At 57.1% G+C, this 23,770-nt stretch overlaps 1 protein-coding gene across 2 annotated transcripts in view; it reads right to left on the bottom strand.

Annotated features, from left to right (window-relative positions):
- The window catches only part of NFAM1 (NFAT activating protein with ITAM motif 1), a 29,518-nt gene extending 7,176 nt beyond the window's left edge, over positions 1-22,342 (bottom strand). The window contains exons 1-5 of one of the 2 annotated variants that reach the window (XM_090275317.1): positions 22,184-22,243; positions 13,997-14,081; positions 8,726-9,055; positions 7,386-7,501; positions 3,780-3,887 (exon numbers count right to left, since the gene is read on the bottom strand). In XM_090275317.1, coding sequence (XP_090131443.1) covers positions 3,780-3,887; positions 7,386-7,501; positions 8,726-9,020 — 519 coding nt within the window. In that variant the 5' untranslated portion in view covers positions 9,021-9,055; positions 13,997-14,081; positions 22,184-22,243. Of the gene's footprint in view, positions 1-3,779; positions 3,888-7,385; positions 7,502-8,725; positions 9,056-13,996; positions 14,082-22,183 lie in introns of both variants that reach the window. The other variant, XM_090275316.1, reaches the window with a different exon arrangement.
- Between the last annotated feature and the right edge of the window lie 1,428 nt (positions 22,343-23,770).

The following is a 23,770-nucleotide window of genomic DNA, read 5'->3' as shown; positions in this document are numbered from 1 at the left end:
CCTTGCGGAGAAAGAGCGGGGCTGCTGGAGGGGGCGCGGGCTGAAGGCGAGGAATTTAAGATGGAAGAGATCGCAGCATGTCTGCGAGTGGCAAATGTCATATTGTATCATTAGCCTCATTGTTACAGGTGATGGAACCAAGATTCAAACAGTTTAAGTAGCAGAACTGGTGAGCAAAACAACCAAGCTTTGAACCCAGTCTGTCTGATCCACTCCAAATCCATGCTGCTTAAGAGGTAAATTTTTTAAACTTTTTTTTCTTTTATTGATGCTGGAGAGAAGGGAAGAGAAGGAGAAAGAGGGAGCGAAACATCAACGTGAGAGGGAAGCATCAATCGGTTGCCTCCTGCACGTACCCAGGCTGGAAACCGAACACGCAACCCAGGCTGTGCCCTGACAGGGAATCAAACCAGCGACCTTTTGGTTTGCAGGACCATGCCCAACCCACTGAGCCACACTGTCCAGGGCTAAAAGGTAAATTAAAAAAAAGAAAAAATCGGAGTACTGTAGCCCCCCCCCCCATGTCTTAATGTATCGTGAGCATTTCCCCACATAAATAAAAAGCAAAAATTGACATAATTAAAGGGAGAAACACACAAATTTACCATTATAGGGGCATATTTTAACCCGCCTCTCTTTAACATCTGTTAGACAAAGAACAAACAAGGATATGAAGTATTTTAACAACACCAGCCTGACCTAGGCGACACACAGGGAACACTCACACAGCCATGCACAATGCGAGCGCTTTCCAAGGGCACACAAAACATAAGCTCATCCATAAAGCAAGTCTCAGAAGCCTGCAAAGGGTTAAAACCATACAGACTATATTCTCTGATCACAGTGGAATTAGCAAGAAATAAAAAAACAGAATAATAACTAGAAAATAATTAAACATTTGAAAATTAAGCAAAGCACTCTCAAATAACCCACAGGGCAAGGAGGAAATCTTGATGAAAAATTTAAACCGAAAGATAATTAAAAATACAACATATCCAAACTTGTGGGATATAGCTAAAGCCATACATAAAGGGAAGTTCATAGCTTTGGTTGCATAAATTAGAAAAGAAGATTAAAAATCAATAATCTAAGTATTCATCCACAGAGAATAGAAGGAGGAATTTCAAAAATCTTGCCTAGGGGTTGGGGACAAGGCAGGATGCATGCCGTCACCACTCCCGTTCCCCATCACACCAGGGTTCTCAAGCAGCACAATAAAGCAAGAAAAAAATAATAATAATAAAATAAAAGGTGTGAGGATTAGAAAGGAAGAGATGAAACTTCTATTTTCCTAGATGATATGGCTGGGTTCATAGATAATCCAAAGGAATTTACAGAGACACCATTAGGATTAATGAGTGAATTGAGCAAGGCCACTCTCCATAAAAAGTCAATATACAAAAATCAATCATATTTCTACACACAAGTAATAGACAATTGGAAGATAAAATGAAGCCCTGGCTGGGTGGCTCAGCAGGTTGGAGCATCCTTCTGTGAACCAAAAGGTTGTGGGTTCGATTCCCGGTCAGGGCACATGCCTATGTTGCGGGTTTAATCCCTAGTCAAGGAGCCTGTGAGAGGCAACCAATCAATGTTTCTCTGTTACATCAGGTTCCTCCCTCTCTCTCTCCATCTCTCTCCCTCCCTCTCTGCCCTCTTCCTCTCTCTTTAAAAGCAATAAAAAATCTTCTCGGGTGAGAATTATTTTCAATGTTTTTTTAAAGAAAAGAAAATGAATTGAAAATGAGGACACTTAAATCCTAAAACCTTATGGGGGTTAATGAGATAGTGGGTAAAAGTCCCACCATGGTGCCTGGCACATAGTGGATACTCAACCAATGGCTCCTGACATTAGCATCCCTGTGGTTAATGCCATTCGTATCTGCTAAGGTTCCGTCCCAGCTGGTAGGGACCGGTCTCACAAGATAGCAAAGTCTCCCTTCACATCTTTTTTCTGGGTTTCAAGCGCTCCAAGCCACCCTGCAACCCTGTGGGGCAGTGGGCCCCTCCCCCACACTCCAGAGATGTCTGTCTGAGCCTCTGAGAAGCCTCAACACAGGTGACAAAGGCATTCCAAACACAAGCGAGTCTGTCATCAAAAATAATCTTGTGTGCCCTGGCTAGTGGCCTGCAGACCAAAGGACTGCCAGTTCGATTCCCAGTTGGGGCACAGGCCTGGGTTGCGGGCCAGGTCCCCTGTTGGGGGCATGCGAGAGGCAAGCACATCGATCCATGTTTCTCTCCCTCTCTTTCTCCCTCCCCCCTCTCTAAAAATACATAAATAAAGTATTTTTAAAATAGTCTTGTAGGCCAATATTCACATGGAAAGATGTTCTTGCGCCAACGTAACATGAAAAAAATAGCTATATTACTTCAGTACAACAAAGTATGTGTGAATGGATGTATGGGTCTCTGCGTGTATTTTTTCTAAGGACTAGAAGGTATAGAAGTCAATACCATTAGTATTTATCCTGAAAGAAGATAGAATTAGGATAATGGTTATCTTTTTCTTCCTGATACATGTGTATGAGAGAGAGCTAATGTGTGCGTGAGTGCATGTGTGTGTGTGTGTGTGTGTGTGTGTGTGTATGGAGAGAGAGAAATGTTTTATTTAACAGCTGACACCAGAAGTCCTCATGGGAAAACACCATGATGAGTTGCTGGGAGGGAAGAGAGAATGTAGGGAAGTTTGGAGCCATGTGGGAAACCGGGCTGGTGGAAATTCCCTGGGCGGAGGGCCTGGAGACCCTGAACGAGCTGGGCTTGTTCTGTTCTCTGCGGAGCTGTCAGCGCCGCCCCATAGGGATAACCCCTTTGCCTTGTCCCCATCGGCCCCCATCCTTAGTAAACAGGGACATACTCTAAATGCCCTCCGTGTGGGGTTTTGTAGACATCAAGGAAGGACCCAGGTTTCATGTGTGAGTCAGGGGGTTGGGGACAGCGTCTGGTGTCAGAGGCAGCCCCAGAACATGCCCCTGGGGACCCTGCAGGGTGCTGCACCCCCCAGGTGTGGAGCTAAGATCCCAACCTGGTGGCTCCAGTTCTCGTGGAGACCCCGGCTGACACTGGGTGGCATTTATTCGTCACTTTCTCTACAATGAGCAAGGTTACTTGTGTAAAATAGACATGACTGAACAAGAGTGTTTGTTGCCTTCCCAGCCGCTGGGCAGAGTCATTGTGTGCTGACTGGTGGGCAGCTCGACTGCGTGGATACACCCAGCTGGGCCCAGGGTGAAGCCTGTCCCCCAAATAATAGTGAAGGCCATGCGGTGGTGGAAAACGCAAGGGCACACGGGAAAGTGTCCCCACCAGTGTCTCCTCTTGATCATAAGGACATCAAATAGTGTCCGCATGTGGTGGTGGGGCATGCGAAGAAGCAGAAGTCATTGCCACGTGAGAGGCTTGGGACAGTGCCTGACCTCTTCCGATTTTTGTGACTTGTTGCCACGGTGTTGTTTGCACAATAAAAACAGGAAGGAGGTGTTGAGCCGGTCAACAGTGACATCTGGTTGGATGAAGGAATTTTCTTCATTCCTCACCAGATCATGCCCACTACCGCTTGTCCCAGAAGGGGAGGGTGGGCCAAGGCAGGGCACCCAGGGCACGTCATGTAATCTAAGTGCGCTTTCATAGAGAGCCCACCAGGTGGGACTTCTTGTCCCCAGTTTACAGATGAGGAACTTATGGCTCAGAGAGGTCACAGCGAGGGCATGGCCAAGCCTGGGAAACAGACCCCAGGTCAGGCCTGAGAGGCAGAGGGGCCAGGCCCCAGGACTCACCGTGTAGAGGGATTCGGCCGGAGGCTGCGCTGATCTGGCCTTGCCTGGGGCTGGTGCTGGAGCCGGGCTCTTCCAGGCTGGGTGTTTCCATGAGCCCTTCATCTGTTTCTGCATGGAAGCAAGTCAGACTGTCAGGGCCCAGGACAAGGGACTCCCCAGTCTCCCTCCCTGCACAGACCACCAGGGCAAAGGATAGCAGACTGTCATGAGGCCGCACAGAAACTGATCACTCAGCACCTTTCCCCTACCCTCTCCAGGACCTGCACCTAACTACCCATCTGCCTGGAGGACCCGGCAATGATAATCACCCCACACGAGGCACTGCCCACGGACACAGGGCCTGGCTCAGGGGGGCAGGAGCTGCAGGGCAGTGCCGGTGTGACGGGTCCCTAGCTACAGAGCTGGCTGTTGGGGGCAGTGCTGAGCAAACACCAGCTGGACCAGGTATACAGTCCCACCTACCCTCCCTGGCTCTGTGGCCTCGTGCAAGCCACTTCCCCTCGCTGGGCTTTAATTTCTTCATCAATAACCGTCCTTTGCAAAATTGTGGCAAGAATTCAGGGAAGTAGTGAGGGGGTAAGAGCTTGGCATTCGGGTGGCACTTATGTGGCCCTCAACCAACCAACACACTCTTGTCAGGCACCTCTGGTTAGCCTCATGGCACAGAAAGATGGACACCGTCCCCATACTCCTGGAACTTAGGACCCAGTGGGGAGACGGACAAGGAACCAGAACTTTTACCAAAGCCTGGTACATGGACTGACCCATGCGGACAGAGTTTCTGGCACCCAGGGAGGGAATGATCACCTCCCCTGGCAGGAAAAGATGTTTAAGACCTGAAGGCTGAGGTTTGTTTGGCAAGAGAAGGAGGAAAGGCAAAGGGAACAGCATAGGCCAAGTCCTGAAGGTCTTGAAGAACTTCCAGAGGGTCAGCGCAGCCAGAGAGAGGTGGACCTGCCCCGGCGGTCAGGACGGCCATGCTGGGGCGCGTGAAGGGAATGGGCAACGGGAAACACCAGGGGGCTTTTGCGGGGGGAGGGGCCCGAATGGCAACGTGGTGTCAACGCTGGTGCAGGCTGCCACGGGCCGCACTCACGGCGGTCCCAGAGGCAGGGGTGGCAGCGTGGTGGGAAGCCAACGGGCTCAGGGAAACAGTAGGAGGTGGGTATCGCCAGCTCCTTCCGCGGAGGAGGCCCAGGGAGGCCGTCCGATCCTGCCCCCTCGTCGCAGGCACCACACTGCCAAGAGTGGAACAACGGCCTCATCTCTGGGTAGAAGCTAATTAAAAACCCTGGCTGCCTGCCAATCCCCAGTCCACTTACTCGGGATTAACTCTCAAGAGCTACTTCACTCCCAGGCAGAAGCCAGCGCCACCCCTCGTCACAGCATAATGGCTTCTCAGGGAGATGGAACCTCACCGGGTACCAGGTGGGGCCCTACATACACTACCTGCCTTGTCTCATGCGTCCCTCAGTAAACCAGCAAGACAAGTCTTCATATTATCTCTGTTCCACACAGGAGGATGGGGAGGCTCAGCGGGGTCAGGTGACTTGCCCGAGGCCACGGAGCCAGGAAGCGGCAGAGGCAGGATTTGAACCCGGTTCTGTCTGATTTACCTGACAGAACCTGGAGTCTTTGCTGCTTTCTTTAATTTGACCGTGTAGGTCTCACAGAGAGGGAGACAGGCACTGGCATCCATGTCATACTTTACAGTTTACAAGGAACTGTGGCACCGGTTCTTATTTTCACTTAATCCTCATAACAGCCTCACGAGGAAGGCATGGCATTCCCATTTAAAAGTGGGGGGAACTGGGGCTTGTCCACCTAGTCAGTGACTGCCCTTGATCGGACCCAGATGCCCCGTTCTCAGATCTGGTGCCCCTCCCCTGACCACCTGCTCTGAGGGGTCTGTCACAGGCAGAGGCCTTGGCCCCCCTCGAGATAGCTGCGGCTGGTGCCTCCGCCCGGACATTGCCAAGGCCGGCGGCTGTGACTCCTGGGCAGGGGCTCCCCTGCACCCCTGGTGAGCAAGGCCCAGGACTGGCCTCAGGCACTCCTCCTGAGACCTGCGGGGCCGCCGGGGAGGTAAGTGCTGCCGTGAGGTCATGGGAAGGAGCCCAGGTCCGCCAGGGGCCGGGGCCAGACTTCTCGGCGCTTGCGCCATCTCCTGAAGACGGGAGAGGAGCCTGAGAAAGTGTCCCAGGCTGCGGGAACAGGACTGTCAGGACATGTCAGGGGCACACAGAAGGAGGGACTCGCAGGTAGGAAGTGGCCGGATGGAAGTAAAAGCGGGGAGGCTGGCAAGGGCGGGGCCGCAGAAGGCAGGACGCCACGGTGTCGTTCCTCAGAGCTGCCAGCGCGGGGAATCGGTCCGACCGGGTCAGATTCGCACCTTATAAACCTCTGTCGCTGCTGCCACCGGTGGGGGGGGGGGGGGATTGAGAGCTGGGGGACGAGGAGGCAGGGCTGCGGCCAGGGCCCCAGGGAGCATGGGGGTTGGGGGGGTCCCTGGAAGAATCAGGCGGGTGCGTTTTGTTACAGCCGTCGGGATGCTCTGCCCCTTGGAGCCCTGTCCCCGGCCACCAATGTTCCCTTTAGCTGTGACTTTCTCATAAATACGCCAGTCCGTGTTGCCCACAGCAGCTCAGGAAACCCGTGGGCCTCCGTCTCCTCCCCTGGAAGATGGGAGTGACGCTGGCGTCCTGCCCACGTCAGAAGGGGCTGCCTCCCGCTCCTCTCCTCCCGTTCTCTCCACAAGCACACACTGCGTGTCAGCCCCTGCTCTCAAGGGCTTCCCCCCCGTGGGGGACAGCAATACGCACCGAAGCAAGAGCATGGGGTGCAGAGTGAAGGGAGGCAAGTGTGGAAGCAGGGAGACCCGTGTTCCAGGTTAGAGGCTGATGAAGCCCGGGGCGGGGGGCGGGGGTGGCCTTGGTCAGGGGCCAGGGGAAGAGGCTGGATCCTGCACAAGAAACGCTGGGGAACTGTGGCTCTTTGCCAACTTGTGGTGATGAGTTGGTAGCTCAGGCCCGGCCACAGGAAGGGTGAGGGAGGGGCCGGGGCAAGGGGCCACAGGGAACACCTACCTGTGCCAGGGCACCCTTGCCAGGGCGCCCTGGGACACTCTGTGGGGCAGGTAGGGAGCCCCCCTCCTTTTTTTTAATTGTTGCTGAATTTATTAAAATGACTGCCAAATGCTGTACTACATGCCTGACTCGTTGGTAACTATGTAACTTGTGATGGGAGTGAAGTCCGGGGGGCCAGGCCACGTCCCCAGTCTCTGCGCGCAGGCCTCCGAGGGCCTCGTGCGTCTCCCCTGGGCTCTGGCTGTGACGGGAGCAGGCCGGTTAGTTAACAAGGGGCTCTGGGCCATGTCACACCCGCCTCTGTGGACATTTGGGACAGGCCTGAGTCACAACGGCAGGCATTGGCCACTGTCAGCAGCAGCAGGGGCTACAGGCCTCTCTCTTCTGTCCTTTTCCTTCTGCCGACGTGGGGCCAGACCTGCCACTCCTTGTGAGGATCCAGACCGCCTTACACAGGAGTCGCGCGCTGGGAGCGAGAACGCCCAGCAGGGAAAGGGGCGGCGTGCGTGTGCGTCCCTACCTTCTTCCACAGCAGCAGGGCTGTGCCCAGGACGCTCAGGACACTCATCAGGCCGAGGAAGCAAAAGAACAGGACGTTCCGCTGGACCGCCACTGGGGGTTCTCGGTAGCCTGTGTCTAGGAGGGCAGGGAGGAAGAGGGGTTGTGACATCCCACCCTGCCAACTCCCAGGCCCCCCAAACCCTGGTCTCCTTTACCAGAAGCCCCCTCACCCCCACTCCCCCACGAGACCCCCAGACTCCCACCACTCCTGTGGCCTCCTTTTCTCACACTCGCTCTGGCTGAGCCCCGTCCTGGGTTTGCCGCCTGCTTCTTGTTCAGCAAGGCCCCCTCTTTGCTTCCTAAGCCCCCCTGCCCCAGTGAGCTGGCTCCGCTGAGAGTTGCTTGTGGGACCCTGGGCAAGCCATTTCATCGCCTGGGGCCCCCTCTCCTCCACAGGGAAGTAGGGATCATAAGTAGGAGCAGGAATGGGGAGGTTTGGGGAGGCTTCGTGCTGGGCCTGGCAGGTGCCTGGCCTGCACAGATGGGGGACTGGGGTGTCTGTGTGTGTGTGTGAAGGGCATAGCCAGCCCCTTCCCTTGAGCCATCCACCCTTTCCTCCGTCCCTCCCTCCGTCCGTCTATCCATCCATCTGGCTGGCAACAAATTGCAAGGTGCTGACCACGAGCCAGGCACGTTGGCATCTGTTATTTATCAAGCGCATCCTGTTACCAGGCTTCAGCCCTCATGTGCAGGATCCCATTCATCCCCATACGAGTCTTTGACAGGCAGGGTATTGCCATGAAGACCAGGCCCAAGGTCACATCCTGGCAAACAACAGGACTGGAGTCCACACCCCAGACTTGGGTTTCCAAAGCCCCGGACCCTCCCCATGGGAGTCAGAGAGGCAGGTTGGAGAATCGCGGCTTCAGTGGCTGGCTGTTCTGAATTTTTGGGTATCATCCCTCCTTTGAGAATGTGATGCAAACTAGGACTCCGTCCCCAGAAAGAGGCACGTGAGCCAGGTGCTCACTCCCAGGCTGCCACCAACACCCATGCACATGCCCCAGTCTGCACTTGCTCAACCCCTGCCTTATGCCTCAGGGACGCTCAGACCAAGTGGTACCTCTCAGTCACCTGCCAGAGGTGGCCAGGGCAGAGCCACACCCCAGGCCTCTGCCCTGCCCACACAACATGGACGTCTCGCACACCTGCATGGCCCAGGGCTCCCCCAGGATGCTCTGTTCTTATCTGCTGAAGCGGAAAGGTGAGGCAAATGCTCCCCACTTTAGATCCCATGCCCCAAACTCTGCTGCACGACCCTCTGGGCCCTTTGCCCTGGAAGAGCCACTGAGGCCTCACCTCTGACCAGGATGAAGGTGCCGTTGCCTCTCACAGGGGAGCCTGGCCAGTGGACGGAGCAGTAGTAGATGCCGGTGGCTAATGCGTTGGGGAGCTTGGGGAAGATCTGGCAAACCGTGGTGAGGGTCTCGTTCTCTGTGCCCGTGTTGGGCTGGCAGCCAGTCTGCTCCTCAGGGCTCTCCTGGCCCTGGCGGTTCACGTAAAAGTAGCTGACTGTGAAGGTTTTATATTCTGGGGTGTACGGATAGGTGATACTGCAGTTGAAGGAAACGACCCCGTTGGCCAGAGAGGCCATAATGGGGGGGCCAGTGTGGATCACTGACTGCCCTCCTGCAGAGGAAGGAAAGGGAGATGTGGCTTACTGTCCAGGCTGCTTTCCCATCTGCTTTCCCAGGAGGACTGGCTCTCCCCCACTTCACACGATCGTGGTGGGCAGGTGTCGTGCCCCGGGCTTTACACACCTGGCTCATCCTCCCCCGACACACCCAAGACACAGTGTGTCAGAGCTCCACTTTGCGGAGAAGAGGAGTCTTAAGGTCAGGGCAGCCAGGCTCAGGGGTGGAGCTGCAACCCAGCCTGGGGCTAGGAGACTCCAGACCCCACACCCCTGCACTCCTTCTCAAAGTCTAGGAGGCCTCACTGCATAACGCACAGGCCCGAGATGGCTCAAAGCTGGTGAAGATGAAAAGGAAAGAGGAAAGAGGCGGGGAAGTGGCAGAGGGGAGCACTTCCGGCTGTAGACACCTGGAGGGAGGCAGGCCTGCCCGGCTGTCCCCAGCCTGGAGGAGGAGGCATGCCAGGCATCCCGAGAGACAAAGCTTTGCCCGAATCTGAGCCCAGAGGAGAACGTGTCAATTTTTTATAGAATATAACAAGCAGTGCCCCAAGTACAGTTTTCTGACAATGTGGAGGTGTCTCCAATGGCCGTTTGGCCTTGACCATGATGTTGGGTGACACTTACCAAGGTCGTTTTGTGGGAGCTGCCTCCTCCCCACCCCCACTCCCCACCCCTCCTCATCAAAGGCACCTAGGAAAACGGTTTGAAAGTCCCCAAAGCAGCAGCCGGCCTGGCCGGGCCTCCTGCCCTCCCGCAGCCTCCTGAGATGCTGGTCAGAGTCTGAGCTGGGTCAGCGCACACCACCTCCCCACACGCAGACGTCAGCGGCACAAGCCCCTAAGCCTCAGCATGCTCATCCCCCCAGCACCTCCCCTCCCCAGCAGCCAAACAGCAGACAGTTCTAAATTGAGGTCGGCAGCGAGCAGCCAAGAACATGCTGGCCAGGTTGTTAATCGGGAGAAGATCGTGCTTTTGAGACACTCCGAGGGAGCAGGGAGATTTATGTCGTGGGGACAGCAAGGCGTGGGCCTCCTGCCTGTGGTGCTAGTCTGGCGTCAGGCCAGGCTGGTTCCTGCTCGGGTCTCCTCAGCTCAGCCTTGAACAGGATCCCCAGGGGTGGAAAGGCACACCCTCTGGAAGACCAGGGACAGGGACAGAGATGGCCCTCCACACCAGTTAGTCCCTCAAAGACCCGACTACGCTGATATTTTGACTTTCTTATTGGGCAACTCAAGAGATGCCCCCTCCCCCATAGAACTGCAGTCACTGACTGTTCTAGGAAATCGACGGGCATGTCTGCGTGTCCCGGCAGGTCGGCTTTGTCATAAGTCATTCATATGACAATGCTCACATGTGGGGGGCCCACTGAGCTGGCACGGGGCTCCCCTCTGGCGGGTGGAGAGGCGGGGATGTCACAGCGCACTTTCTGCCCCCAGGCTCCACTGCAGGGGTATATTAGTTGTAAACAAGGAGCTTTGACTCAGGGCTGAGGTTTGTCCGAGAGGTGGCAAGGCAGGGCGGGGTCCCAGGAGGACCATGAAGGACATTGCTTGCCCTGCCCAGCATCCCCACGCTGCCGTCCATCCTGCAGAGACAGCACACTCGCATCTGTTGTTGACTCTGCCCGGGACCGCCACCTCCTCATCTGGCCAGCTCCTACTTAGTCCCCTGGTCTGGAGGGGGGATCACTGCCAGGTTTTTTCGGGTTTTTTTTAATCCTCACTTGAGTACATTTTTTCATTGCTTTTAGAGAGAGAGGAAGGGAGGGAGGGAGAGAGAGAAGCATTGATTAGTTACCTTCTCGTTTGCGCCTGCAACCTAGGTCTGTGCCCTGACCAGGAATCGAACCTGCCACCTTTCTGTGTATGGGGTGACGCTTCAACCGAGCCACACAGGCCAGGATGTTGCCAGCTTTTAGCTGCGTCCTCCTGTTTGGTTCTCGCAGTGACCCTGGGAGGCAGCCTGTGCAGAGGCCAGGCCCGTGTTTCTTCCAAATCACCAGGAAGGCAGCCCCACCAGGGCCTGCTCCCAGGCCCCCTGGCTCCGCTGGAGTCTCCTGCTCCTCGTCTCCGAGTACCTGAGAGGCCACTCCGGGCCTGGGGAGGCCGGACACGCTGTCAGCACTATGTGGCCACCTTCCCATTTGTCCTGGCAGGAAGACATTCATCCAATTGTCTTAAAAATTTCTCCGCATCTGGGGTGTCCTTCTAGAGAATGATGGAATCTGCTAGCACAATTAAGGAGATCTTGACAATTCTGGGGGACACTATAAACCCAGATAACTACCATTCTATAACCTTCCAGGGTTCATTCTTTTAAGGTCAGAGGGTGCGGATCATGAAAATGCATGGCCCTGGCTGGGATCTGCCAGAGAGAGGAGCACTCAGGCCTCGGATGAATCTACTGTCTCCCCAAAAGAAGCGACAAGGCAGTCTCTGTGGCTCGATGACAGCAGGCCCAAAGCAGGGGCCGGGGGGGTGGGGGTGGGGGTGGGAGAGCAGCAGCTCCAGAGAAGGTGGCTGGGTTCCACCTGGGGATGCAGCTAATTGCCTCCACTGCCCCTTCTTTTTGCTGAGCGCCAGCACCCCAGACCTGGACCCCAGCAGCCCAGCCCCCACCCCCTCTCCTGGGCCTGGGCCTCCACAAGGCCCCTTCTGGGGTGCAGGCTGCTCCACTTGTTTTCAGAGCATCCCCCAGTTCCAACTTGGGGCCACAGACACGTTCATGGTCGTTTTCAGCTACCGTATGAGCGCCTCCACCAAGGGCACCAGTGAGGTCACAGGCCCCATCCCAGGCCTGGAGGGGCTCCCTGCCCCGACAGCATCCCCAGTCTAACAGGGGCGCAGAGGGAGCCTGGAGTGGGAGGGTTGGCAGGGAGGTGGGGGAGGGGTGTGCTGGTGTCCTGGGTCTGGAGATCGTTAGCCAACTGAGAGCGGGAACAGATACGTACAGTAGGCTAGAAATAGCCCAGGGACAGAGGGGAAAGAAATCGTACAGAAAACATACTCTGGCTGAGCGTCACACATGCCCTACGTCAACTCAACACCACGACAATCTCATGAGGCAACAATAGCAATCCTATTTTTCAGACAAAGGAAAAAAAAAAAAAACCCAGGGGATCTTAGAGGACCAAAGCTATAGAGTTCCTAAGTGGTGGAAGTGGGATTTGAACCCAGGTTGTCTGTGCTGAGGAAGAAAAGCCAGCATCCGGGCCAGGCAGTGGAGTCAGAAACCCGGCCAACGGTGACCTGGCACATGGCTGGGGGTGTTCGTGGTGGCACCAAGCACAGGAGGCATCAGATGCTAAAGAGGGGAGTTTGTCAGACTCCTGGCAGAAGTAGCACACGGGCACCGTCAGAGGCCAGTGAGCAGCCGCAGGGCCGGCAGCGTGGGTGGAAAGGGGGCTGGGAGAGAGCGCAGGGCCCATCGCCTGCCCCGCAGGGCCCGCTTCTCACCGCAGGCCCAGAGGGCTTCAGGGAGACCCCACAGAGCTCAAGGTGTGTCCCCTGAGGGCCACTGGGATGGCACAATGAGTCGGCCCATCCAGCACCCGGCGACTGCTGCATCATGATCTGCCACTTGTTCAGGCAAAGGGAGTGTGCCCCCATGGGACCAGACGGGCCAGGGCAGAGTGAGCTGGCCTCGGGGTCCTTCAGGATTCTGCTCGTGGACTGCCGATGGGGGAGCCCTGGCCCAGGGTGGTGGGCTGGGGGAACGTCGGATTCCTGGGCTGAGGGGCAGAAGAGCCACAGGAGTCACGCTGGCATGCCCCAGAGGGACCGCTGAGTGGCACAAAAGTGCGCGAGGGCACCTACTCTCAGCCCTGCGAGCCCAGGGTCACCTTCCGCAGCACCTGCCCAAGTGGCACCCTCGGCATGAATGAACTTCTGGACGGGAGAAGTGTGAGCCATGGTGAGGGCGGATGGTGCAGCGCAGCCCTGCTGGGTGAGGTCCTCAGGGTGGGGGACAGCCAGGGACAGGACTGGAAAACAGTTGCAGCCTGGTGTCTGGAAGGGCTCGACCCCCGGGGCCACCACCCCTGCCCAGCCCTGCCTGAGAGCTTGCTGCTTATTAGGCACATGGCCATGTGCTCCCCTCCCCACCCCCACACGACTGCCAAGCACAGACAGTTCAATGGGGCAGCACGAGCTGCCACCCCTATGTGCTGCCCACCCCCACTTTGCAGGAGATGGTGTCTTCCAGGGACGGCATGCCCTGCACCCTTCGCTTCTCAAAACTCCAGGGACTGCTAGGAAGCTGGGGCCTGGCCAGAAGGGGGAAAAGGCGCCTAGAAAAGCCCAGGCCTGGGTTTGGATCCTGGCCCTGGCACCTAAAGCTGTGCAGCCTTGGGCAGATGGTTTTCCTTCTCTGAAGCTCAGCATCTCCCCTGCAACACGGGACAGCAACAATGCCAAGCTTCTAGGGTTGTCACAGGATTCCATAGGGGCCAAGGACACTCACGGGCTGCCATAGGGCCAGCCTGTCTTTACCAGGGACAAGAAGGAGGCAAGGAAGTCACATGAGTCCTTAGTGCTCCCCGTGACAGACCCACAGCGCAGGGCACTCACAGCAGGCATGACCTCCAGAGCTCCCCCCCACACCGGCCTCCTCCTGCTCTTGCCCCAGCCAGCTGTCTGTCTGTCACCCTTCTGGGAAAGACTTTCCACCACCCAATGGCGCCTGCCACTTCCCTTTTCCAGTTCTTCTTTTGAACCTATGGCCACATGAACTGCTGGTTTGAGAGCAGACAATCTCCCCTCCCCGGCCCGAGCCTGCCTGGCTGTCCCTGGGGATCCACAAGCCACCCAGCTGACCCTGCCTGAGCAGGACCCCCACCGGAGGAGACCCAGGATGGGGCTGGAAATCAATTTACAAGGTCAAGATAGTAGTTTAAAAAAATACATGGAGTACCTTGTGTGGCATAAAGGCAGTACCTGTGACCTTCTGGCTTCAGCCACCGTCACACAGCTGGGTGCAGACAGGGTCATGCTACAACACGCATCCTTTCTCTTCGGGCCACTGCGAAGAAAAACGCAAGCCCCAGGCCCGGGGATCCAGCCCTACACAGCCTGGCTCAGCTGCCACGGCCCTTGGCTCACTCCTTCACAGACGCTAGACCTGCCAGGCCTGCCAGGCTCCTGAGCCTTTGCCTGCGCTGCTCCCACTGCGTAGAACGTCCTGCCCGCTTACTGTGCCTGAGCGTCAGGGTCACCCTCTCAGTCTGCAGGACTCGCTCAGCTCCTCCCCGAGCCATTCCCAGGTGCACAGCACCCCCTGCACAGCACAGACTCTCAGGCATCCCTGTGAGTCACGTGATCATAGGAGCCAATGCCCATGGGCACGTTCCCCTTTAGCAGATGGGACAACCGAGGCTCAGAGACGTGACGGCCTTGCCCAAGCAGCACAGCTAGTCAAGGGCAGAGACGGAATTTTCAGTTGGGTCCCTTTGGGTTCTTAACCCCACATTCCTAACTACTTCTTTACGCTACAGTTTTAAAATCTCAAAGCAAGCGAAGGAGGAAACTTCTCAAATGAAAGAACTGTACTCTTTCAAAGGGAGCTAAACCTTCAAAGGCCGTGTTCCTAGATCTGGGCCATGTGATATGTAGGCAGCCCATAGGTGTCCGGGGACAACGGCACTCAGAACTGACCCTGCAGTGGTCACGTGATAGCGGCTGTTGCCAGCTCCAGCCAAGCCCGAGGATCCCAGAGCAGAAGCTCGTGGCCCCATGAGCCCTCTCTGGTCCTGCGGCAGGGCCAGCTCAGTGTCCAGAAAGGGCCAGTCAGCACCCCTCCCTCACTGCAGCAATGACATCCCCTCCCCCCAGAATCCGGCATTACCCCATCCCCTCCTCCCTCCCCACTCCCTTCAGCTGCTCCTTCCCCGCATCCCCAGCTCCTGGGCCAGGCCTTGGCCCCACTCCCCTCTGCCTGGAACGCAATCCCTTCTATGGCACCGAGCACCAGCCCGGTGTGGGAGCCCCAACGTGCTGATCAAAGGTGTCCATTCCAACTACGGTCGATTTTAAATAAAGACACTTTGATTCCCCCGCGACAGAAGCCAGTGGTTCCCACGGTCTTTATTTTAGGCATGGCGCTTCGCCCTCCAATTTAATCCTGGCATCTTTCGGAGCCATGCCTGTCTTTAAAGGCCCATCGGAAGGGCTGCTGGGAAGGCGCAGATGCAGGCTGCTGGTTTTATCACGGCGCCGTGGCCATTTGCCTGAGCACGGATGCCAGGACGCCACAAAACAACGACACGTCCTTCAGGACACGCGCCTCCAACAGGATGGCGCATGGCCAAGTGGCTGATGAGGGAGAAGCACGCAGCTGGCATTGGAGGGCCACCCTTGAACAGAGCGCATGTATTGCAGAGCTGCGAGCATGCCGATGGCCTCAGAGTGCGGCCATCCAACTGGCTGGCACGTGTTACGCCTCTGAATGAGGGAGACGCACACAGATGTGCTTGCCTCCTTGGGGCTGTTCCCACCGTCTGCCCGCCTGCAGTTCTCACGGCTCCAGACTCGGGACCTTGGGGGTGCAGTGGCCCTCCGGGGACACAGACCAAGTACAGAAGGGCTCGTGTTCAGCCCCGGAAATGTTAAAGCTTCATGGGTGCTAACTGGTATTTTTATAGCACTCACCTCCCTCTTGGCTGGGTTGGTAAGGAAAGTGGCTCCAACTTTGGAGCTCATTTGAGGGTGTAGCCTGTGGTAGCCACAGGGGAACCTGTTTCTCAACTTAACATCCGCCTCTATCCTCGCAGTAGGGTGTCAGGATGGGGTGGAGGTGATGTGAGGACCACATGTCTCTGAAGCAGGGGGCGGGGGGGGGGACATGAAGAGAGGGAAGAGACCCCACTGGGTGCCCCTGGCAGTGTGTACCCACCTAGAGTCCGACCTGGGAGGGCCAGACTCCCACTGAATGACAGCGGGAAAGTCATAGGACAAAGAGAGAACCAGGGCTGCAGAAACTGGAAGAGAGTCCCCGACCAGCTGGGAGGTGACCCTTGGCCTGGGCCATTGCTTGTTTTTTAAATGATAATTCTTCAGGTCTCCCCAACCACTAATAAAGTAAAACATGCTCACTGCAGAAATTCCAGACACCGCAGAGAAGGATCAAGGAGAACATGGTCCTTGCCTGCAGTTCCGCCTCCCTGACATCGCAGCTGGGGACATGTGACCGTACCTCCCCATCTATTCACCACGCAGGACTTTGAAGGGAGAGTAGGAGGTGGCCAGGTGTGTGTGTGAGGTGGGGCAGAGAGGGGGTTTAAGCACAAGAAAGCTCTTGGATGAAGCTTCTAGAAGTCTTGCAACAGGGCACTAAGTGGAAAGACTGAAGAGCCTGGTGGAGTTAAAAGAAAGGTTTTGGGGGGCTCGGAGGGAGGGGGAACGGAGGGCCCAGTGCTGTCCTGGGAACTGGGGAGAGCCTCTTTGGGCTTCTAAGTTGGGAAGTGACATACTCGTGTTTCCTGTAGAAAGAAGACAAGAGAAATACTATAGACTCCCAAACAGTCTTCCTCAGCTGCCTGAAACCTCACATTAGTGATTTATTCTGTGGGATCCCCCCTCAAGCCTCCTTTTAAAATATAAATGCTTCTGGCTGTCAATACAACAACTCCTTCCTGCGACGGTGTGGACACCTTCACCAGATCACTTTTATCCTGACTTCTCTTAAGTCTCTACCTCCCCAAAGATCCTGTACCCACCCGTGGGGCACAAAATCACTCATTGCCCCCCATCTTCCCACCCTCTCCTTCCAGCTCCTCCAATCAGCAAGCTGTCCTTGCCGCCTGTCTACTCCCCTCCCCGCCACCTCCCAATGCAACAGGAGGTCAGCAAAGACCGAGGTCACTAAGCTGTGGCTCCTGCTGTTTTGGCCTTGAACCTGACCCTGCAGACGCCTCCCTCTTTGACCTTCCCTCTTTCTCCCACCAAGGCTCCCCCAGCCCACACCTTCTCTCTTTGCCCTTCCTCTGGCTTTTCTTACACAGCCCGTCCCTCAGGGTTGGGTACTGGTTCCTTGTCTCTGTCCACGTGCCCCCACACCTCTGCGCTCCTGCACACTCAGATTCACAGGTGAACACCCTGGGGGTGGGGGCGGGAGAGCCCTTGGATTTGCCAGTGGGAGAGTGGGCAGAGAAAGTAGCAGGGCTGGACCTTGACAGACTGACAGGACAGGGCGAAGTCACCAGGTGGGCAAGTGAAAGGACACCTTCCAGGCCAAGTGAGCAGCAGGACCGGGGCAGGCAGTCACCCAGCATGGCTCAAAAGTGGGCTGTGGGGGTGGGGGCAGCAGCCTGCGAGTAGGAGCGTGCTGCGGCAGCGAGGGCCGCGCTGACGGGCGTGACGCTACCTGCGGCTGTGTGGCGTGGACCCGCTGGGGACCGCCCTTGCACATACCGGCTGTTCTCAGAGCCCCTCGCTTTTTAGGACAAGGTCTGTGAAGGGGAGGCTCTGATTCACAGGGCACGCACCTTTTAAATTTTAATATGTGTTGCCGGGTCCTGCAGAAATGTGCCCTTGGACCCTATGATGAGCACTATAGGGAGTGCCTTCTCTGCCCTTGGGCTTGGACTGTGCCCACTCAGTGTCCCCATCCCCTGGCCTTTCAGCCACAAGCAGGGGTCTAGACCCCCCTTTCTCCACCATAGCCCACCCAGTCCCAGGGCAGGAGGGGAAGAGCCCACCCTGAGGAGTCTCAGAGGGTCCTAGACATGCCTTTCTGATGCCACTGGCCAGAGGCCAGAGTAGGAGGATGCTGAGCACCACGACAGGCAATCTGGGACTCAGTGGCCAGGTGACTTAGCCAAAGTCTCCTCAGACCCAGACCCAGGCCTGGCAGACTGTCCTCACCAGGGGCCAGGAGCTTCACCTGCCAACTCCACATCTACTCCTCCCCTCCCCCTCTCCAGGCCCACCCCCGTCGCCTTGTCTTCCTCTGTCTCGGCGCCCAGCCCCGTGCTGACACCCACATGCTCACCAGTGAGGTCACCTGGACGCTGATGAACAAGGAAGCAGGCAAAGGGCCAGGGTCAGAGGGAGTGCGCGGGGGGCGGATGCTGTTTCCGGGGCCCTGTTTACCCGGACCTTCCCCAGCCACTCTCTCCCTCACCAGACAGGAGGGAGGGCCTGTGCCGAAGGCTCACACCAGTACGTCCCCTGGACCCAGGCGCCTGTCCCCACCGTGCTCAGAACCACTGCTGGGTTTGTCTGTAGCTGAGGCACTGAAGCATCTGGTTACTGCTGACATCGCCTGGGCACCCCTGGTGCCAGCACCACGCTGGGCTCTCCTGCCCTCTAGAAGCGCACAGACCACATGGGGAGGCGCACAGTCTCGGGAGAAGCAGCCTCAATGGGGACGTGTCCCCTGACAGCACCGGCCCCACATGTGCCCGGAGACCACACGCGAGCATTCACAGCCCCAGACGGGAAGCACCTGAAACGCTGATCGCAACTGAATAACGTGCAGTATATTCATTCAGTGGGACAGTCCCCAGCAGGCGTTGACAAACGCATCCTGTAAGGGCCAGACAGTAAATATTTTATGCTCTGTGGGCCATATGGTCTCTATCGCAGGCTCAGCCCCGCAGACGCTGGGCAGCAGCAGTCGTAGATGATCTATGAACGGGTGTGCGTGGCTCTGCTCCAATAAAACTTTATTTATGGACACGGAAATGTGAATGTTGTATAATTTTCACTTGTCATGAAATATTTTTCTTTTGGTTTGTTTTTTTTTCCTGACCATTAAAAAATCTGAAAACCATTCATAACTCGCAGGCCATACAAAAAGGCCGTGGGCTGGATCTTGCCTTTGGGGCTGTGGTTTGCGACCCCTGCCCCTTAGCAGTGAAATGCACTTCAGCCACACCATCCACTGGAAAGATCTTCAAAAGCATCACAGGGGATGAAAGAAGCAGGTCACAGAAGGAGATGCATGGTATCATTCTGATGATACATGCAAAGGTCAAAATCAGGCAAGACTATCACAGGGACACGTAGTAAGGGGAGAAGGGGTGCTCTGTGGGGTGGTCCCGGGGCTCTGAGGCACTGGAACGTTCTCTTTCTTGACCTGGGTAGTAGCTACATAGGACTGTGTTTTACAAAATGTATTGTACTTTCCTGTATGTGTATTATATGTCCCAGCTCAAAAAGAGAAAGCGGGGACAGCAGGACCTGTAGGAATGGCGTCGGAACTCCTTCCTGACGGGCATTTATAACCAATCTGGAATTCCAGCCCAGTGCAGGTCCGATCCCACTGCTCTGCAGTCCATCTGGGCCTCTCCCTCCCTCGTGGGCTCCACCTTTGGGCCTCCAGCCTCTGCCCCTGCTGGGCTGCCACCATCTGCCTGCTCTCTCCCCTCCCCGTCCAGCTCCATTGCCTGCCAACACTGCCCTGACCCACCTCCAGCGGAGGGGCGCTTCTCCTGGCCTGCCTGCAGAGCTCTTCGCTGGGCTTCAACAAAGATGAAAGGCGGAAGCCAGTCCTGACAGAGGCCAGAGCCCTGAGGGGGAAGGCAGGGGGCTCCTGACCACCTTCTGGACATCAAAGGGGAGCGATGGCACCCGAGTCCGAAGTGCACGGAGAGGGGGGGCCAAGCTGAAGCTGTAACTCCCGCCTAGGGTCAGGGGTCATGTTCTCCGGGCATATCTCACGGTCTCCAACAGGCTAAGAGTGAGGGCTGGGACTTGTTCACTTCTAGGTCCCCCAGGGCCTAGAATGGGTCCCTGTCAACAGATATTAGAGAAAGAACGGTACCCAGAGTTCTGAAAAGGCTGGGAAGAGAAAGGGGACTGACATTTGCTGAGGCCATTGAGGCTCAGAAAGGTTAGGTAACTCACCTGAGCTCACACAGCAGCCCATTGAAGAAGACAAGACTTGAACCTGGTCTGTCTGGCCCCAAAGCCCTTGGCGGTGACTGAGGCCTGCTGCAAGCAAGGCTGGAGCAGGTGGTTGAAAAGTGGAGTTTGCAGAGGGCTCAGGAGAGCAGAGGAGAGCGGGCCTGAGTCCTGGCCCACAATAGGAGGCCCAGAGACGCCATCCCAAGGTGCACTAGAGACCACTGGAAAGGTGGGGGTGGCCCCAAGGACTCCAGGGGTTCACCTAGATGGCAACTGAACCTCACGTTTTGGTTTGCTCTGCTAGGCTGGCAGGCGCTCCCTCTCTGAGCCCTAACCAAGCAGCCTCAGGACAGGCTAGCCAGCAGGCGCTACGTGCACCCATTTAACAGAGGAGGCACTTGAGGCAGAGCGGCATTAGGAACGTGCCCAGGGTCTTGGGGTGAGCTGCAGAACAGATTCAGACTCAGGCTGAGCGCCCCTGGCCTGCCCGCAACCCTGCATCACGTGGCGACGTAGGTTGCACCGGGCTGCGGGCCGAAGTCAGGGGAGGTTCAGGGGCTGAGGGAGCGGCAGGGTTCCTCCGGCAAAGCTCAGAGACAAGAGGGGACGGGGCGTGGCGCGACAGAGACAGGGCGGCAGGGGCAGAACCAGGAGTAACGGGGTGCAGTCTGCTGCTCCAAGGGGCTCCAGGGGACCACAGGATGACGTCACCTCTTGTGAAAGAGCAGAGTTTCTCTTTCTAGCGTTTGCTGCAATACTGGGGGAAATCTGTTGTTTGTTTGCCATTGAGACGGTTACAAAACAGCCCTTCACAGCAGCACCTGCAAAGCCTCCTCTAGTTCCCAGGATGTGGCGGGTCCCTTTTGGGGAGAAGGGACCACACAAAGAGGAAGGATGAAAATTTGGGGCAATTAGGTTGAAAATGACTAAGTGTGAGTTCAAACGCATAGTCTCCTCTGCCGCCTTTGCACTGGCCCATCTCTTACGGGTGGGAGGGGGTGAGAGGTGACGGATTCAAGGGGAGATGTCACCAGGGGTCAGGGTTTCCAGGCCTGCGGCAGGCACCACACACTCAGCTCCTGCCTGATGGGGGTGGGGAAGAAGGGGAGATTTTCCCTTGAAGAATGTTCTTTACAAAGAGAGGCGAGAGGAACCCCAGAGCCCACTGCCAAGAGTCCTAGCTCTGGGCTCAGGCTGCCCCGGGTCTGAACCTGACCTCTACTCACTGCTAAGCCTTGGACAATATACCTGGCCTCCCCAAGTCTCCACTTCCTGTTCCTCAATGGTACCGGTAGGGACAGCACCCCAAGGGTGCCTCAAGGGGTGCTGAGTGTCAGTGTAAGCCTGAAGCTTAAAGATTCATGATAATAGCAGCTGTTATTGTCCATGGTATTGATGAGAGGTGGAGGATGAAGCAGAGCGGGACAGCTTCTGGGAGCCTCCTCAAAGTCTGGGGGAGAAGGGGAACTGCACCTAGCCTGCACTGCAGGGGTTGGGGGGTCTGGTCAGTGCTGCCCAGGAAGAGACTGAGCTGAGGGACCCAGCGTGGGCAGCCCTGGCAAAGCACACTCCTGAGGGTTCCCTGGCCTGCATGAACTCACCCCAAGGTCACCCACCCCAGGTCCTGGCTTAGAACCGGGTCACCCAGCTTCCAAGGAGGCTTGGGACCAGGAAGGGGGTGCAGCGTCAGCCCCCAAAAGGCCTAGCTCCAACTGTAAAATAATGATGTAGCCTCTGGTTGTATTTCAGGAAGTGGGTGGTGCCACCTTTCTGGGGACAGCAGCAGTTTTGTGCTGAGGTTGCCCTGCTCCTGGCGGCCAGCTGCCGGCCTCCCCTCCTTTCCCTGGCTAACCCGGGCAACGACACCGAAGGCGGCTCTGCCACTGGGCAGGCCCGACGCCCTGCTTCTACCTGAGACTCCTTGGGGTGAGCCGTCTCTCTCCATTGACCCCCGCCCCCAACCCCAATGCCCCCTGGCCGCAGCACTGCCCACCCACCCTGTTGAAGGGCCAGGGGCCAGCCTACACTGGGAGGCTGTTAACACAGCATCGAAGGGGGAGCGCCGCCCCCAGCTCTTCAAAAGCCACCTTGGCAAGGCATTAGCTAAGCATCTCCTGCTCCCGAAGGCTTCCCCTGTGAAGTCTGCAATGTTCAAACGCAACCAGTAAATCCCCCGAGAGCAGACGGGAATTAGCTGCCCCGGCAGGCGGGGCGGCCGGGGGATGAAAGCCGCTCTGATGTGCAGAGCCAGAGGCACGTGAGAAGGAGACCGCGTACCTGTGAGCTGCAGGGCCCAGGGGGACAGCAGCAAGCCCAGGAGCCAGGGCGCTGTGAGGGGGCCCGGTGGGGCCCCGCACCACCGAGGCCAGCTCTCCATCGGGCCTCCCGGTCAGTGTCTCTGCTTCCTCTTTAGTTCCAAGGGCACAGCTGCTTGTAGCCACAGTTCCCCTCACGTCCCCACTAAGCTCCTCCCTGGCCACCCTGCTTCCTCAAGGCCTCTAGGAGCCTGCTCCTCTCAGTGACCGGGCTCAAGCAGTAGGAACAGCCCCAGGCAGCGCAGGTGAGGCTCAGGGGCTGACTCTCCTTCTGCAGAAGAGCTGGGCGGGGCTTAGGCCTCACATCCACCAGGTGGGTGGGCTTCTAGCCTCCTGACCTTGTTCCAGCGGGTGGCCGGTCCAGAAGACACACAGATTTCCACGAGCAACTTCAGGGCTTGGTTGAGCTGCTCACTTGTAAACCATTTCAAAATGCCCACGTTCATGCAAACTTCCCCTTGGGAATAGCCCAGGAGCCTCCTGATAATGCGCTCATTAAAGAGCAGGGTTTGGGGTGGGGGTGGGGTGCCAGTGCATGGGAGCATCCAGGAAGGGGCAGATGAGTGATGGGGGAGAGGCAGGCAGGCAAGGTGAGGGCCGGAGTGACACATTCCCAGCCCCACACGGTGCCACAGCTGGTCATTAACCCAGCAAGGGCCACTCGGGGTCCCCCCAAAGGCCCAGCGGATGCCTCCTCCCCAGCCCACCTGAAATGTCTTTCCTCCCTGCGGCTTCCCTAAGCCTGAGCACACCCTTCCCCCACCAGGAGACACAGGAATTTCTTCCCCATCTGGCCCCACACGACAGCCCCTGTCCCCAGCACAGACACAAGGACAGTAATTATTTGCAGACCAAAAGCCTTTTGCCTTTGGCATTCTGGAGCCCAGCAGGGGGCTGAGCTGGATGGGGGAGGGGTCGGGTGCTGCCTAGGTGTCTGGAGTGGGGGACAGAAGGGCTCCTGGGGTGGCAGTGAGGAATCCAACGCCCCGACACTCAGCGGAAGCAGTTTCAGCACGTGCTGGGCTCTGCACCCCCTTTCTCCATGAACCAAGATAAATGTTATTACCCCAACTGTGCAGAGCAGAAAACTATGCCCCCAAGAGGTAAAGCGACTTGCCCAGAGCCCAGGGTGGGCGCGCGGGCCCAGCAGTTAACGCCCGGCGGTGTGAAGCCCCAGCTTCCCCGCCACCTCCCGCTGCAGCCCCCAATGACGGCACAACGGGGGCCGGTTTTGCTCCTCTGAGCAAGCGCCTGCCCTCCCCAGGCTGCTCTGCACACGGACGGACGAGGAAAGCCGGATCATGGTTCCCATCGCTGCCAGGAGTGCCGCCCGGCCGACAGCACAGGCAGGAGCGGGATGGCTCTCCAGGTGAGGAAGACATACGACGCAAGGCTGTTCTACCGGCTGGGGGCCGGAGGGGACCCCAGTGGTATTGACTGTTGATCCATCACAATGATACATGAGCGCACATGTCACAGTAAGACACAGATAATCTGCCTCACGCTGTTTCTGAGCTCCTGGGGGCAGTGGGTTGACAGGCCGCACGGT

The sequence above is a fragment of the Furipterus horrens genome, unplaced genomic scaffold (genome assembly GCF_987537825.1).
Source record: "Furipterus horrens unplaced genomic scaffold, mFurHor1.1.pri manual_scaffold_4, whole genome shotgun sequence".
In the NCBI taxonomy this organism is placed as follows: domain Eukaryota; kingdom Metazoa; phylum Chordata; class Mammalia; order Chiroptera; family Furipteridae; genus Furipterus; species Furipterus horrens.
This window is presented reverse-complemented; position numbering and strand designations above follow the sequence as displayed.